This window comes from Pelodiscus sinensis, chromosome 3, assembly GCF_052426305.1.
Source record: "Pelodiscus sinensis isolate ZL-2025 chromosome 3, ASM5242630v1, whole genome shotgun sequence".
In the NCBI taxonomy this organism is placed as follows: domain Eukaryota; kingdom Metazoa; phylum Chordata; order Testudines; family Trionychidae; genus Pelodiscus; species Pelodiscus sinensis.
Window position 1 is genome coordinate 182,331,802 of NC_143054.1, and position 14,552 is coordinate 182,346,353.

Below are 14,552 nucleotides of genomic sequence, written 5' to 3' on the forward strand. Positions count from 1 at the left end.
ATGCTGGTGTGCATGACTGTCAAGGAGAGCCCTACCTCATTCCCTGCTCCATATAGCAACATCCTCCAGCTACAAAGGACCCAGTTGAAGTTACTTTCCAGAGAATAGCAGAGGAAGTCTCCTTTGGAAGAGAGGCTCAGTACAGAGTCTGTATGAGAGTGTCCCCTTGAAGCATGAAAGGGAGCCAAGATAGGGTCCGTGTGAGGACTCAGTCTCCCTCCACATGCACTTCCTATCAGAAACTGTTTACTCTCCCCAATAAGCTACAGGCTGAGGGAAGGGCGGGGCAATGTCTGGCCCCTATAGCTGCTGGAAAGGCTGTGATTGGCAGAGGCGTGGCCCTATATAAAGACAGGCAGGAGCCAGGAGTCAGCTTACTTTTGGAGCAGAGTATTGGTTGATTCACATGTGCAGTGTTTGCAGCAGAGGCTATGAAGGAAATGTGTGGGTGAGGATTGACTGGACAGCTGGGGGGTGAGGGAAATGACACTTTACTGTAGTGGCAGTGAAGTTTGAGGGATGACCCTGCTGCCTTCCCTGGCTATGTAAGGTGCTCTTGGATGTGGCTGCTTTTCTGGGGTTGTTTTCCCCTGACTGTTGGGGGGGGGGGGGGTGGTCCCCAGACCTGTCTGTTCTGTCTGGCCCTATTGTCTGGGATGTTAGAGGCAGGACTTTTGGAGGGATGAAATTAGACCCCCTCCCCACCCCCACCCCGAGGTGTTCTGCTGTGGCAAACCATGTGGCCAAGCCTGGGTCTTCCTTAAAGTCCAGTTATCTTCTCTTTCTCCCTATCCCCTAATCATGCTGCTTTACACCCCCTTTTTCCTTCCCCTTTCCTGGGAGAGAGGACCTCATGGGGCCAATTTTCCTATGAGATTTTTCACAGCCTGGATGATGCAGCTAGGTCAAGCTACATTTTAAGCCAGGACGAGGCCTGATCTGCTTCTTTCTTATGTGCTTTGATGGGCAGTGAAATCGTTAACACTTAAGGCACCACCAGCACTGGCATATAAATCAGCGTTCAGTGAGATCAGCGGCTCTCAAACTGTGAGTTGGGAGCCCACAGTGCATTTGTGACTCTATTTTAATGGTGTCCCCAAGGCTGGCATTAGACTTGGTGGGATCTGGGGCTGAAGCTAAGGCATGAGCCTCAACACCCAGCATTAAAGCCTAAGGGCTCCAGCCCTGGGGGGCAGAGCTCAGATTACAGCCCCCCTACCTGGAGCTGGAGGAAAGCATTAGCTGGGGCTCTCCTGGGGTCCTGTAGCAATCTTCATTGTTCGAAGGGGCTCTCAGTGCAGTGACGTTTGAAAACTACAGAGTGGGATGAATGGGGCAGCACACACCTGTCAGTGCTATGGCTGCAGACTCCTACAAGCATGGCTCGGCTCTGGGCAGAGGTGCCCCTGTGTGCACAAACCAAGGAGTGCCCCAGCTAATGCTTTCCTCCAGAAAGAAGCATCCTCGGCTTACAAAGGGCGGTCACCAATTTGAAATTACAGGCTGACCCTCCCTTGTCCAGCATGCTTGGGACCAAAGTGGTCCCAAACAAGGGAACTTGCCTGACTAGGGGAGGTCAGGTGTCCGGGCTCTCTTGGGGCTCCCCTCCTGGAAGCTGCCCCGGAAGAACCCAGAGACCTGACCACCGCCAACCAGCCTGCCTGGTGCTGCTGCCCCCAGCCCAATGGCGGTGGTGATGGCTGCTCCCAAGGCCACCCGGCCCAACATGGGCAGTGACAGCAGCGGTTGGGCCCTTGGAAGCTGCTGTGTGGTAGCTGCTTGCAGGGCTTTCTACTCTCAGGTCAATGCTGCTGACCAAGCCAGTGCTGCTCACAGCTGCTCTTAACCTCTGTGGCTGGGGTCCCTGGTATAGCAACATCTGTTGTGCTGCCCAACCAGAGAGTCCCAGATGGCAGGTTCAACCTGTAATCTCCAGTGAGTGAGGGTGGGGGCCTAGGTCAGAGATCTGAGGCGCTCTTCCCTCTGCCCATGTGTGAGGGGTGGCATTGACTTGGGGCAGGATTCGTCTGTATGAGGGAGTCTCCCTCTCAGTGAGTGAGGGAATCCTTTCTCTTCTCTCCCCGTCCAGTGAATGAGGGAATTTCAGGGCAGCATCGGTGTGAGGAAGTCTTGCTTTCCCCTGCCAATGAGTGAGGCAGGCCAGGGGAAGGGTTTGTGTAAGGAGGTGCCCAATATAGGGTCTGTGTGAGGGAGGCTTCCCCCAAAATGAGCTTTCCTCGGTAAAACCCATCTCTTCTGATGACGTGGGTTTTACCCAGGAAAGCTCATGATGCTATATATTTGTGCTAGTCTCTAAGGTGCCGCAGGACTCCCTGATGTGCCATTGGAACTTGGGGTGGGGGTCACCTGGTGAAGGGACTTCCTGAAATACAGCCTCCTCCAAAATGAATTGCATGTACATTTCATAATGCTTTAAAATTGATGTGCAAAAGGAAATGGGTTTAAAAATTGGGGTGGAGATTGGGCTGCAAATTGTCACTTAGGGAAGTATATTGAGCTTCATTAAGTTTTAACTTTTTTTTAACTTCTAAAATGTGCTGAAGTCCACATGCATAGTTAAATGGTCATCAATGTTATCCTGCAACAAGGGCAGGGATATACTTTTGGTGAAAAATTGGAATAATCTGTCCAAAGAGGCCCTAAGATACAACCCTCTGATAAAGAACTAATTTTTTAAAAAGCAACAGTGGTGGGCTAGGATATGTTTGATGTGGATAATGCTCATTGTGGAGGTGCAAAATGATTCATCTATCTCAGTCCTCCTCTGCTGCAGAAAGTTATGCAGCACCTCTTCTCCTACACTACCCCGTAAGTGAAGCAGGAAGTCTGGAGCTCCCTGTGTTCCTCTCACTGCTAGTAAACATGCTCCTCACAGCCCATTTCTTGCCATTTTCCTCTTCCCTGGGTCCCTCCCTCCCCCCCAGTGGGGTCTTCCTAGAAAGACCCTTCATTCCTGCCCCCAATAACTTTGATGTTATGTCCCCAAACTACCACCTCTTTTCCTGGGAAAATGTTTTTAAGGCTAATTTTGCTTAACTTTAAGTGACAATGGTTTATTGTATCTAATACATAACGAAAAGTAAAGCAGTACTGAAATGTTTGCTGCAGTAAATCTTCATCTTGCTCAGTTTGCAGCTAGCAGGAAATGAATTGAAAATAACTATAATTTGAAAAAGATGATGGAAACAGAACAAAAGTAAAACTTTAAAAATAGCCACTTTTATCTTTACTGGCCGGGTAACCAGCTTAATCCATATGACTCTGTATGTAAGTGGCTAAAATTAAGGTCTTGAGTATGGCAGCAGTACACTTCTGTCCTTCCTAAATCTATACTGGCTACTGAAATATGCTTTCATTATCACTGCAGTGTCATTAATTTGAACTCTAGCATTTGGATTAGTTTGTGGATAATTACTTTCTCTTCAGTAAGGATTCAGTCTGGCTTCTGAGTTTCTCACCTGCTTTTCATCATGGGTGAGAGAGCAGAGGTTGTCTTTGAAAGTGGTGTAACCAATGTTCCCTCTAATATTTTTTTCCCATCCATTGGTGAATAAATTTTTATGTGCACTGAGGCATGTGAGTGTGCACCAACCATAGAAACAAAGCCTAGCTGTGGGCATTCTGCTAATCGACTAGGAAGCATTTGAATCTCTCCTGAGTGGCCACAGCTTACAGGGAACACTGGTTATAACCAATGCCAGACATGGTATACTAACTGCTGTCATTGGTTACATTTACTATTCCTGTTTCCTTCAACAGAACTTCTATGTTGGAAAATCGGCCTCAGAAGCACTATGGAATAACATCTCCAATTAGTTTGACTCCTCCTAAGGAAATAGATTATATTCACACTCAGAAATTAATTGAAGCCATGAAGCCATTTGGAGTATTTGAAGAAGAAGAAGAACTAAATCACAGGTGTAACTCTTAATATAATTGAAACGTATTGCTTGAATCTATTTTAAAACTAGATCTAATGATGATTCTCATTACAGGTTGAGTGTTCTTGGTAAATTGAATAAATTAGTCAAAGAATGGATTTCAGAACTCAGTGAAAGTAAGGTAAACATTTTTAAAATTCCAATTTAAGCAATGATTTAAAAGAGAAAAAATACCTTATTTCTAATATTCTACTTACTTTATTGCCTTCATAGTTAGAATTCTAAATCACTCATTCTGGATTGTGTCCTTTGACTTTCTGCCAAGGAGTAATACATTTTCCATTTCTATATTGGGAAATAGACTTGTAGCAATTGTCACTCAATTAAGGTTTGGAAGATTTTTAGCTACCTAGATTTAGGCCTTTTTCTAGCAATAAGTGAATTTGTAAATTGGTCATAGCTAAATCATCTGTGTTCAGCAATACAAATTAGAATCAGATGCTTTCTTTAACGAGTGTAGAGCCTGGGAAAATGAACTTTTTATTTTTTCTAACTTCCATGATCTAATCAATATTTTAAAGACTTTATTTTTAACTATTTTTATTTGTACAGTGGAGGGGTAGAGTGGGGGTAGAGCAGTTCTCACAGCAGGACTGCAGGGGACTTCCTATGTGGCCAAAGATGTTGGGGTACAAGATGTGGAAGAGGGTGCACCCTCTGGTTTGAGAGGGGGTGAACAGGGCTGTGACAGCAGGGTGTCCTAGGACTCCCTGGAAGGCTGGGGCCCTGCTAGGTCAGATGAGAAACCTGGCCACTGAAGAGAAGTTATTCCTAGCCATGGAGCAGGCCACCCCGCTGCTAAATGGCTCTTGCCCAGGGATAGCAGCTCCTCCACCTCCTCCCAGTTCTGGTCAGTGGGCTCTGCTCAGCCAGGCCAGGACGGCAGCCTTTCTCCATCTTCTTCCAGTGGCGATCGGAGGTCACTGGCTCCACTCACTCCTCAGACAGCGGCAAGGAAGCCCGCTCCGTTAAATAACAGGGTGTTCATCTCCCTTCTGCGCTCCTTACCAAGGGTTTCTGATCTGGCCTGCCAAAAGCACAACCAGCTTTCCTCCCTCCCTTCCTTCCTCACCCCTTGTGCTTGCAAGGATCAGGTGCCACTAGTCCTGAGGCAGTGCGGAGAGCCTTCTGCAGCATTATTGTCACACGCTCCAGTAACAGCAAGGCTGCAGAGGGCTTGCAGGACCAGTGACCCCCTGATCCCGGCAAGCAGGCCCACTGTAGGATTGATAGTTTTTTGTCCATTTCAGCATTCGCTTTGACATTGACCTTTACTAATTAAAATCAGCAAGGAGTCCTGTGGTACCTTAAAGACTGGGAATGTTGCATTACTATGCAGAGGACAGGGCTAACGAGACCAATTCAATCAGGGTGGATGTGGCCCACTCCCAACAGTTGGAGAAGGTGAGAATACTAAAAGGGGGGAAACGCCCATCTTTGCATGTGGACATATCCCTGCCAAACTGAAGTCTCCACTTCATGCATCTGATGGAAGTGAGTTCCAGCTTCCCACTGCAGGGCTGAAGTACAAAATCTACTAGGCCGGGCCCCCTAGGCTCTGGTATGGAAAGGGAATGTGGGGAGCATCTTTCTCCTTCTCAGTCGGCGACCACATCAGTGAGGGTTTTTTGATCATTTTTGGTTTTTTGCTTCACACTAGTGTGCGGCTCCCATCTGATTTTTTTTTTTTTCCTGTGGTTCAGTGGTCTCCCAACCCAAAAAAGGTTCCCCCTCCCCAGCTTATGCTCACATAAATTTGTTAGTCTTTAGGATGCTACAGGACTCTGTGTTTGTGTTCAGTGAAAAAACAAGAACAAGGCTAAGTAAAATATAATCCTGCCAAGCATCCCTATGGAGCAAAGTGTGACCATCTAACCTGAGCCAAAGTTTTAAAAGTACCACAGACTGGAGGTAAATTTAATTACTTTTGGCTCACTGGTTATGATCCAGTTTGTATCTTATACTTATTACCTGTACTTTCAAACTCACATAAATGGACGTATATTATCAACGCTGCAGATGCTAATGAATTAGTCCATTGTATTTTTGTAAATCTGTCAGGAAATGACTACCGTCATGATTTCGTATTGCTGTTACATCAGTTGGCTAGACAAAATTAAGTTCTTACTCCAGTGACAACCCTTTCTATCTGAACAATCCATGTGTTGCCCTTCATTAAGGAAGGCTAAGCTAATGTCCCCACATGTAGTGACTTATTTTTTTGTTGCTGTTTAGAAATTCCTGTGACCTTATTCTCAAAATATTTCACACCTACTAACTGCACTTTATTTGCTGAAATGTTACTAAGTGCCAAAACAAGCTAACTTTAATGAGCTTGCTCATAGTGCTAGCTGTAGGGTTTTAGACCTTGGGAAGCAAGAGCTGTATTTTAAACTTCTATTTCTACTCTATTTATAGAACCTCCCACCTTCAGTTGTAGCAAATGTTGGTGGAAAAATATTCACATTTGGCTCCTATAGGCTTGGAGTACACACCAAAGGTATGTCCTTTTTAATAGTGTCTAGTCAAACACTGTTTCAAACTAACTGCTTGATTAACTGAAGACATATGGAATATTTTTGCAGGTGCTGACATAGATGCTCTTTGTGTTGCTCCTAGACATGTGGAAAGATCAGATTTCTTTCAGTCCTTCTTTGAAAAGCTAAAGGCTCAAGATGGAATCAGGACTTTAAGAGTAAGTTTTCTACTTGTATTCAGAGTAACAAACTTGTTCATGTTCAAGGGACACTGTCAACTGGAACTCTTAAACTAACCAATTTGAAAAAGTTGCAGTTGCTGATGGCACTCTTCAAATAGTATTGTACACACAGTTCTGTTAAAACACTAAGGTTGCAAAGTCAAGTATTCTTAAGAAATAACAATCAAAATTGCCTGTGACACTTTAATCACTCCCTTTGTGCATGTGCATTAGAAGATTGGTTAATTAGATAATCACATAGTATGAGTTTTTTTTCAGTTGTACGTGTTTGCTGAAGCTCAAATAATGAGCAGCCATTCGTTATTTTCTCATGTTGAAAATATGACCCCATGTCTCTTGCTGCATGATATTAAAACCTTGCTCTGGTTATAGACTTAGCTTCCCCATGGTGCTTATCACTATAATACCCAAATTTCACAAATATTATTCTTTACAAAACTTCTGAGGTGAGGGAAGTTGTATTATCCCGGTTTTATGGATGGCGATCCGAGAGATTCAGGTTAGTTTCCACTAATTTTGTGTGCCCCGTTTGAAAGATCCTGGTCCCTGAAAAAGCATGTCCAAGATGTTTAGCATTATACTGCATTTGACATGTTCAAATCACAGTTCCCATTGACTTCACTTGCAGTTGAATGCTGAACACTTCTGCAAAATCAGGCCCAGGGGCTGAAGTTGGGCATCCAGATGGAGTAACACACTCAAGCTTTGGATCAAGTGACTTGCCTGGATTACATAGGAACTGTGCAACAGAGGGCTAGAATCCAATGATCCATGTGCAAAATAAATTTTATGTGCATCACCAGTAGAAACACATGCTGCAGACTGTAGGTTCTCAGCTAACTTGCTGGTCACCATTTGAATCTCTCCTGGATGGCTGCCCAAGGGAACATTATCTCCATGCCTCATTCGCTACATGTTTTCCAGCTTCTGCAACATAAGGCAGAGGTCCTATAGGAACGGATTCTCTTCTAATGTACATCCCTGCTTTATACTCCAAGCATGTCCATCTTGTGCTGTGAGTGAGCCAAGGGTCCTGCAGGAAAAAAAACTACTTAAAACAGTATTCTAAGGACTCGACAAATCAGTGTATGTACCCGCCTGTGGCGAGTAGATTTTCAGCTGGTCATCCCCGTTCACCGGTGGTGCGCACATGTGCAGTGCGGTGCTGGCGAGTAGATTTTGCTATGGTTTGTCAAGCCCTTTATAGGCATACGAGGGCTATGTTAAGGTTGGGCAAGCAACCTTAATTTTGGCAGTCCCTAAATTTTGAGTACTTGATTTTAAGGGATCATTGAAACCTTAATGTCGTTTTTTGTAACTTTTTATTTAAACTCACGTTGCTCTATACTGATGCCCACAGGGAACATCAGCAGGACTGGTGCCTTTAAATCTGCCACAGACTTTTGCCTCTTGAACTAATTGTAACTGTTACAGTAAACTAAAGCATGGGAAGAGGAGAGAGAGGTGCCAGTCTTTCACACTATTCCCTGCAACATATAATACAGCCTAAAATAGCTCAGCTGTGCGAACTGCTTCATTAAATTCAAGTGGGGATTCTTTCCCCTCCCTCTCACGTTCGATAGTCATGAAGCCTGTTGGTTCTCAGCTCATCCCATTCTCGGCAGTGTTCTTGGTGCATGTTCAGTGTGCTTATTCTCAGCTCCCCATCCAGAGGGATGTGGCTTTCTTGGATGACAGCATGGGGGAGGGAGTAGGAGAGGCTGGAGATGTGGTAAGCCTACTTTTCACCTTCGGTCTGAAACGAGGGGCAAAGTCGGACACAAGGGCAAGAGGAGAGATTTAGACCCTCACATGAGGCCAGTGTCTCCTAATCCTGGCGCACATATGGGAAAGACTATGGAACTGACAAGCACCCTGCTCCTATCCTTCCTGTAGATATCCTTAGAGCCGTACCTTGCCACTTCCCTTACACCTGCTCCTCACCCTTGAATCCCAACCCTTCTCCCCTATATCCCATATCTTCCTCCCCTCCCAGAAAGCATTTCCATGTGCAATATTATTTTCTTTTCAAAGACTGAGTGGCTCTTGAATCTTCTAATACAGTCAGAAAACATTTTCCTAAAATAAGTCCTTTGACAGATGCATATTTTTAGCAACATGTTTACACTTTTGTGCTCATTTATTTTTTGGTTAACAGCCAGATGAGAAGTTACTGTGCTGGCTGTTGCTCAGGTCTTGTGTTTGCTTTCTGCACATATTCAGAGGTGAATAGTTGGTATCTGAGCATTAGGCATGTGCCTCTCTAGAGAGCTAACTTTCCTGAGAAATATTATGACCAACTGGAGGTTTAGGACACCCAGATCTGGATGACAAGATAGATCACTTTGTCTAGTTCTGTTCATTTCTTTTTGATTGCTTGATATAGTCAAAAGACTGGATACTGGGCTAAATGGACCACTGCCATAGTATGGCCATTTTTATGCTCTCATGTCACATAAATTTCAAGGCAATCCAAGTAATCATGCAAATTTTAGAGCACCAAAAGAGTTGAGTCAAAGCTGTTCTCAACTTTAACAACTGCTGCCAAATGCAATCTTACTGGTTACAATGAACAAATATAATAAAATAGTGTACTTTCCACTTTTCCAAGAGAAATAGGGGAGGGAGGGGTGTGTGTGTGGTGGGGGGGGGGGTCTGTCTCTCAAATACTGTAAAATACTCTTTCTGGCCTCAAACCCAGGGGGTAACAGGAGGTCAGGAGATGGAATAGAAGACTTGCTTTTAAAAAATTAAAGACTGCTAGGTTTTTCCCTTCCTGCTTTATAGGCAATAGAAGATGCATATGTACCGGTTATCAAGTTTGAATTTGATGGTATTGAGGTAAGAATTAAAGTTTAGTGACTAGTTAAAATGCAGATCTGGTTTTGTGTTTTCCTCTGGAATTTGAATAATATAACACTAGTTCTGGTCTCACTGGCACAAGGGTGTACAGCCCTGTAGCCATAGGTGTGCGCAGCACATTTCATTAGGGTGTGCACCCAGGGAACTTTTTTTATTGGTGAACATTTATTGAATACTCAATCATAAAGGACATGCTGCAGGTGAATGCAAGCTTTCTATACATTTCTATATTCGGCGCTTATTGCATAATACAACAATCCATACTTTAAAACTAAGAGCATATCATGGGATTAAATTAAAACACAAAGCCACTTTTTTTTTTTTTGAGACGTTAGGATGTGCCTCAGCACACCCCCTGCACATGCCTATGCTTGCAGCCCAGATTATGGGAGAAGGGGGAGGATTGCAGCATGCTCCAAAGCTCTGCACTGTAACTGCCACATGTGGACACGGCTAGCATGAACGAAAAGGAACCTAGCTTGGGTTCTGACTGTTATGTTACTGTGAGTAGGTGCCTCTTAGGTCATTCCAGCAGCATCCACACGGGGGAGTTGTAGCGCAGCACTTTGATCCATGCTACATTTCAGTCAAGCCTCTCTGGGATGTCTAACACAGCAAATAAAAACCTAAAGCTGGCCTAAGTCAGCAGATTCTTGCTGCAAGGCTGTTGTGCTGCTGTGTAGGCTTCTGAGCTTGGGCCCAAGCACAGGCCAGTTGCAAATATGTAAGTGTGTGGAAACAGACATAGCTGAAGGGCTTTTATCTATTGCCACAAATGTAGTTTGTGGCAAGGTGGGGGGTGAATTCAACCCACACTCGTTTGCTTCCGTCGTCTTGCTTGAGTGCACCCTGTTGGTGAGCATAAACAGTCTTGTTTCAAAGAGAACTAGATCAAGGTGTGTTAACAGACTGTTAATGTATGTCAGTAAAGTACTTGAACAGTTAGTCTAGTGTAAGCTAGATCACACGCCAGCTTTCCACAAACTAAATGGTCATGTAGACAGATCCTTAAATGACTACAAAGTTAGTTGGGTTCACAAGTGGGCCATGCCTTTCTCCAGATTGTGTTATGCTGAACTTCTATCTTAAAGCATGCCTACAATCTTAAATTGTATGTCTACACTAGAAAGGTAAATTGAGCTATATTGGGTATCTTATGCTAGCTGTTCTGCATGCAGGGATTAGGCCCATGTGTACCCTAACTATGCTCCATATGATGGGTCACAATGAGTGGGCTGGCATAGAGTTACTAATGTGATTCTAAATCACTCAAGGATTCCCAGATGTAGGGAGAACGTGATGTTTTGGTGACTCAAAGAAGCTCTAACAGACTGAAGAATCAGGTCCTGAATCTTTCCCACAAAATATGAACTATAAGTCTGACTACTGTACAGGCAGTCCCCGACTTACGCGGATCCGACTTATGTCGGATCCGCACTTACGAACGGGGCTTTCTCGCCCCGGAGCTCACAGACAGCGGTCAGCCACCTCGAGCTCCGGGGCAAGAAAAGCTGCTCCCGGTGCCCCTGGTCTGCTGGGGACCGTCTCCAGCAGACCAAGGGCATCGGGAGCAAACCCGCAGCAGGGGCGGGTTCCTGCACTTCTGAGGCTTTGCTCTGGCAAAGCCTCAGAAGCGCGGGGACCCCGCCTCAGCTGCGGGTTTGCTCCCGGTGCCTCTGGTCTGCTGGGGACCGTCTCCAGCAAACGAGGGGCACCGGGAGCAAAGCGGTCTGGCCAGAGCAAAGTGGTCTGGCCAGAGCAAAGCCTCAGAGGCGAGGCATCCCCCCGCTGCCGCTTTGCTCCCTGTGTCCCTGGTCTGCTGGAGGGGGTGCAGCTAGTGTGCCCCCCCCCCCAGCAGACCAGGCTTTTGTTGTGGACCCTGGGGCAGAGCAGCTGGGGCGCTGCCGGTTGGTCCTGCAGCGCCGCTCTGGGCACTACTGGACCAACCCGGCAGCACCCCAACTGCTCTGCCCCAGACGACCTGATTCAGCCGCTGCTGGTCAGTTTCAGCAGTGGCTGAATCAGGACTCCTGGGGCAGAGCAGCTGGGGTGCTGCTGGGTTGGTCCAGTAGCGCCGAGGAGCGGTGCTACTGGAGCAACCCAGCAGCACCCCAGCTGCTCTGCCCCAGACGTCCCCAAGTCAGCCATTGCTGAAACTGACCAGCGCTGACTACAGGAAGCCCGAGGCAGAGTTGCTCTGCCCTGAGCTTCCTGGAATCAGCTGCTGATCAGTTTCAGCAGCAGCTGACTTAGGGTTCTTAAGTTGAATCTGTATGTAAGTCAGAACTGGCGTCCAGATTCAGCCGCGGTTGAAACTGACCGCCAGTTCTGACTTACATACAGATTCAACTTAAGAACAAACCTACAGTCCCTATCTTGTACGTAACCCGGGGACTGCCTGTATAGTTAAAAACAATGATGTTCCTTAAAAGAGGTATATTCTACAAAAATGTATAACAAACCTAGCATAATATCACAAGAATCATTAACGAAGAAAGAATTACCCAGCCTTTAGTAAGGTATAGCTGAACTAGTCAAATTCTTTAAAGAAAGAGGTGGTTGTCTTCAACAAAATGTTGATTTGTTGAGAGAAATCTCTACCTGAAATATTTTTAAATTTCTGTTTTGAAACTTTTGGGGGAAGCAGGATAGGAAGAGTGGCTTTTCCTGTCAAAAGAAAAATGACTTCAAAATTATGCATATATGTTTTCCCTATGAAATATACTTTTTGGTAGCTCCTGTATGTCCTGTTTTTCTTGACATGTCTAATTCCCTAAATCCTAATAATCTGGTGATGGGCAAATCTGGAGAGCTCCATTGTAGCATTCACTGAGGAGAATTTAAAACTGTTTAGCTTCTACTTCTCACTAGTTGTGATGTATAACGTGTATTACATTTTTTCTCCCCAAGATTGATCTTGTGTTTGCAAGGCTGGCTGTACAGACTATTTCTGATAAGTTGGATCTTCGAGATGATTCACGTCTAAGAAGCTTGGATATAAGGTGTATACGAAGCTTAAATGGTAATTCCCATTTAATCTTAAAGCTGATAGACCATTTTCTTATCCCACGTGAATAATAGCTATTTCTAATTCAACCATGTCTTACAAACTTGGAATAAGCAGTTTGTACAAAAAAGACAATTACTCTTATTACATATCATAGGACTTGAAGGGACCTCGAGAGGTCATCGAGTCCAGCCCCCCCACCCTCAAGGCAGGACCAAGCTCCGTCTACACCATCCCTGACAGATGTCTATCTAACCTGTTCTTAAATATCTCCAGAGAAGGAGATTCCACCACCTCCCTTGGCAATTTATTCCAATATTTGACCACCCTGACAGTTAGGAATTTTTTCCTAATGTTCAATCTAAACCTCCCTTGCTGCACTTTAAGCCCATTACTCTTTGTCCTGTCCTCAGAAACCAAGAGGAACAAATTTTCTCCTTCCTCCTTGTGACACCCTTTTAGATATTTGAAAACGGCTATCATGTCCCCCCTTAATCTTCTTTTTTCCAAACTAAACAAGCCCAGTTCATGAAGCCTGGCTTCATAGGTAATGTTCTCTAAACCATTAATCATTCTTGTCGCTCTTCTCTGTACCCTTTCCAATTTCTCCACATCTTTCTTGAAATGTGGTGCCCAGAACTGGACACAGTACTCCAGCTGAGGCCTAACTAGTGCAGAACAGAGCGGCAGAATGACTTCACGAGTTTTGCTTACAACACACCTGTTGATACAACCTAGAATCATATTTGCTTTTTTTGCAACAGCATCACACTGTTGACTCATATTCAACTTGTGGTCCACTATGACCCCTAGATCCCTTTCCGCCATGCTCCTTCCTAGACAGTCACTTCCCATCTTGTATGTATGGAACTGATTGTTCCTTCCTAAGTGGAGCACTTTGCATTTCTCTTTATTAAACCTCATCCTGTTTACCTCTGACCATTTCTCTAACTTGCTAAGGTCATTTTTAATTGTGTCCCTATCCTCCAAAGAAGTTGCAACCCCACCCAGTTTGGTATCATCTGCAAACTTAATAAGCGTACTCTCTATCCCAATATCTACATCAATATCTTGATGAAGATATTGAACAGTACGGGTCCCAAAACAGACCCTTGCGGAACTCCACTTGTTATCCCTTTCCAGCAGGATTTAGCACCGTTAACAACAACTCTCTGACTACGGTTATCCAGCCAATTATGCACCCACCTTATCGTAGCCCTATCTAAGTTATATTTGCCTAGTTTATCAATAAGAATATCATGCGAGACCGTATCAAATGCCTTACTAAAGTCTAGGCATATGACATCCACCGCTTCTCCCTTATCCACAAGGCTCGTTATCCTATCAAAGAAAGCTATCAGATTAGTTTGGCATGACTTGTTCTTCACAAACCCATGCTGGCTATTCCCTATCACTTTATTACCTTCCAAGTGTTTGCATATGACTTCCTTAATTACCTGCTCCATTATCTTCCCTGGGACAGACGTTAAACTGACCGGTCTGTAGTTTCCTGGGTTGTTCTTATTCCCCTTTTTATAGATGGGCACAATATTTGCCCTTTTCCAGTCTTCTGGAATCTTCCCCTGTCTTCCATGATTTTTCAAAGATCATAGCTAAAGGCTCAGATACCTCCTCTATCAGCTCCTTGAGTATCCTGGGATGCATTTCATCAGGACCTGGTGACTTGCTGACATCTAACTTTCCTAAGTGATTTTTAACTTGTTCTTTGTGTATCCTATCTTCTAAACTTACCCTCTCTCTGCTTGTATTCACTACGTTAGGCACACCTCCAGACTTCTCGGTGAAGACCGAAACAAAGAAGTCATTGAGCATCTCTGCCACTTCAAAGTTTCCTGTTACTGCTTCTCCCTCCTCACTGAGCAGTGGTCCTACCCTGTCCTTGGTCTTCCTCTTGCTTTTAATGTATTTATAAAAGGTCTTCTTGTTTCCCTTTATGCCTGTAGCTAGTTTGATCTCATTTTGTGCCTTTGCCTTTCTAATC

General features: G+C 44.8%; 1 protein-coding gene across 3 annotated transcripts in view; it reads left to right on the plus strand.

Annotated features, from left to right (window-relative positions):
* The first annotated feature begins 347 nt into the window (after nt 1–347).
* Nucleotides 348–14,552, plus strand: part of PAPOLG (poly(A) polymerase gamma) — a 46,578-nt gene continuing 32,373 nt past the window's right edge. For 2 of the 3 annotated variants that reach the window (XM_075925530.2, XM_075925533.2), the window contains exons 1-7: nt 348–448; nt 3,781–3,939; nt 4,017–4,083; nt 6,381–6,462; nt 6,548–6,657; nt 9,469–9,522; nt 12,454–12,565. In XM_075925530.2, the coding sequence (XP_075781645.2) occupies nt 432–448; nt 3,781–3,939; nt 4,017–4,083; nt 6,381–6,462; nt 6,548–6,657; nt 9,469–9,522; nt 12,454–12,565 (601 nt within the window). In that variant the 5' untranslated portion in view covers nt 348–431. Of the gene's footprint in view, nt 449–914; nt 1,048–3,780; nt 3,940–4,016; nt 4,084–6,380; nt 6,463–6,547; nt 6,658–9,468; nt 9,523–12,453; nt 12,566–14,552 lie in introns of those variants that run through there. The other variant, XM_089777522.1, reaches the window with a different exon arrangement.